This window comes from Mandrillus leucophaeus, unplaced genomic scaffold, assembly GCF_000951045.1.
Source record: "Mandrillus leucophaeus isolate KB7577 unplaced genomic scaffold, Mleu.le_1.0 Scaffold939, whole genome shotgun sequence".
Classification (NCBI taxonomy): Eukaryota; Metazoa; Chordata; class Mammalia; order Primates; family Cercopithecidae; genus Mandrillus; species Mandrillus leucophaeus.
The window spans coordinates 296529-299163 of NW_012110241.1; the positions used below are offsets into that span (position 1 = coordinate 296529).

Consider the following 2635-nt stretch of genomic DNA (forward strand, 5'->3'; position numbering starts at 1 on the left):
TTAGTAATGAAATAATCCTTGGGAAGAGAAGGAATATGCTGCTTGCATAGATACAACTAATTTCTCACATTCTATTATTTATTTTTATTTCTGTGGATGACTGTCTTCTGTGAACTTTTATCCTCTTCAGACCGGGGATTCTGTTTACCTCTTCCTGTAGATTTTATTGTATATGCATTTTATTATATAATTATCTTTTCATTATATATAGGTTAACGTGTAAAAAGTATGACTCATTTTAGTTGAGTTATATACTTGTGAAAATTAAAATAGCAAATACAAATGATTATTACTACTGCACATGTATTCTCCTACTCTACAGCAGTTTTCTTTAAAAATATTGAACTCCCAAGCTGCATTTATCCGTTCTTTCAATCCATTTAGTCATCAGACATAAGCCAGACACCTATTATGTGGCAGACGTATTCTACTATCTCTCAGGATCCTTCCATCTTTGAAAACTTCATGTTTACCTGCTGGGCATGAGCAAGCTGAGAGATTTAAAGTTGGAGCATTAGGACTTAATCTCAATTGAAGCTTTTCCTCCCTCCTTTCAAACAAAAGCATTTCTGAAGGTAGAAAATAGTAAAAGATAACCTTTAATTGCCTTTTTGAACATTTATAAGTCTTGGATAAAGACTGTTTTAGTTGTTTTAAGAACTAAAATGTGGTAGATAACCAGCAGGGAATACTATGCAGCCATAAAAGAAAGAACGAGAGCATGTCCTTTGCAGGGACATGATGGTGTTGAAAGCCATTATCCTCAGCAAACTAACATAGGAAGAGAAAAGCAAATACTGCGTGTTCTCACTTATAGGTGGGAGCTAAATGATAACACACAGATACCTAGAGGGAAGGAACACGCACTGGGGCCTGTCGGAGGTGGAGGGTGGGAGGAGGGAAAGAAGCAGGAAATAGAATGAACGGGTACTGGCTTAACGCCTGGGTAATGAAATCATCTGTCCAACCAACCCCCTTGGCGCACGTTTACCTGTGTAACAAACCGGCACATCTGCACCTGTACCCCTGAATGTAAACGTTGAAAAAAGCTCCGCAAATAGTTTCATAAATCCATTTTAAAAAGAGAAAATTTATAACAGTCTTAAATCCTAATAGGAAAGATTGGAAATATCTGATGTATATACATTGTATAAATCTAAGTATTGAAAAAAATGAGCCCATGGTATTTATTTGAATTTCCAGATATTCTTTGGCTTAAAGTTTTTTGAAAACCAAAGTAAGAATTAGTTTATTTTAGATATTTGTTTTTGTTTTCACCTCAGCCCTCTTATTCCATAGTTTTTTTAAGAACTGAAATTTATTTAAATGCTGGTCATCTGACTGGAACCGCCCCAGACCTGTTATAACATATTCTACATATAACATACCAGGGGTTGTATGATGCCCCATTATTTTATGTCTCAATAAGAGAATTATTTAAATGCCGCCAATTATAGTAAATCATGAATTATAAGTGATATTTCAGTGGAGACAACATGGAGACAATGATCATCTTAGAATCACTGAAATACGACGTTACGTGTAGTCTTTAAAACGTACCTGAAAGTGTAGATATAATTGTATCATCTCACTTAATTCAAAAGTCTTTAGGGTATTAATAAAAATTATAATATCTAACAATTATTGAGCTGTTTTTTGTGTTAGGAACTATTCTATACCTTTTGCGTAGAGTCTCATTTAAGCATTACAGTGGTTTCCTGTGAGAAAGCTACTATTTTCATTCCCATTTTATTGATGAGGAAACTGAGACACCAAAAGGCTAAGCAACAGCTGGGAAGTGACAGAGCTTCAAGTAGGGTTCCAACCCAAGCTGAAAGTCATCCAAGGGCTGTGCTGTTTCTATTCAAATAGGCTGCTCTTTCATTAATAGAGCGAGTAATGAGAGGTAATAAACAGTGTGCTTTCTTCATGGGAAAATTAAATGTTTGTTTTGAAGGCAGAGTAATAGCAGGCTATTCAGTGTTTGCAATTACACGAATCATTGATGTGCCTGTAGCTAGTGCACTAACAATTTCCTAAGAAGTCTTCTCACTCTCCTAGGACTGCTCTACATCTGGCCTCTGCCAATGGGAATTCAGAAGTAGTAAAACTCCTGCTGGACAGACAATGTCAACTTAATGTCCTTGACAACAAAAACAGGACAGCTCTGACAAAGGTAGGCAGTAGCCGACTATATCAGTGTGAGATGGGTTTGATTTCAATACATAGCATAAAAATGAGTTTTCTCCTTTAAATGTAACTAGTTGGTGAAAGCTGTGGAATGTTACTTTGAATTCCTAGCATTTATAATTTGTTTTTGGTCTAACACTGACAGGCCGTACAATGCCAAGAAGATGAATGTGCATTAATGTTGCTAGAACATGGCACTGATCCAAATATTCCAGATGAGTATGGAAATACCTCTCTACACTATGCTATCTACAATGAAGATAAATTAATGGCCAAAGCGGTGCTTTTACATGGTGCTGCTATTGAATCAAAAAACAAGATATAGATCTACCAGTTTTCTTTTCAAAATACTGAAATGCATTCATTTTAACAGTAACCTGTGTAAGGGCCAGTTTTCCATGTTTGGAAGCTCAAGCATAACCTGAATGAAAATATTTTGAAATGA

At 35.7% G+C, this 2635-nt stretch overlaps 1 protein-coding gene across 1 annotated transcript in view; it reads left to right on the forward strand.

Moving 5' to 3' along the window:
• The window catches only part of LOC105532188 (POTE ankyrin domain family member H-like), a 42813-nt gene that overhangs the window by 1925 nt on the left and 38253 nt on the right, over nucleotides 1-2635 (forward strand). The window contains exons 2-3 of the mRNA XM_011970266.1: nucleotides 2062-2176; nucleotides 2336-2507. Of these exons, the coding sequence (XP_011825656.1) occupies nucleotides 2062-2176; nucleotides 2336-2507 (287 nt within the window). The remainder of the gene's footprint in view (nucleotides 1-2061; nucleotides 2177-2335; nucleotides 2508-2635) is intronic.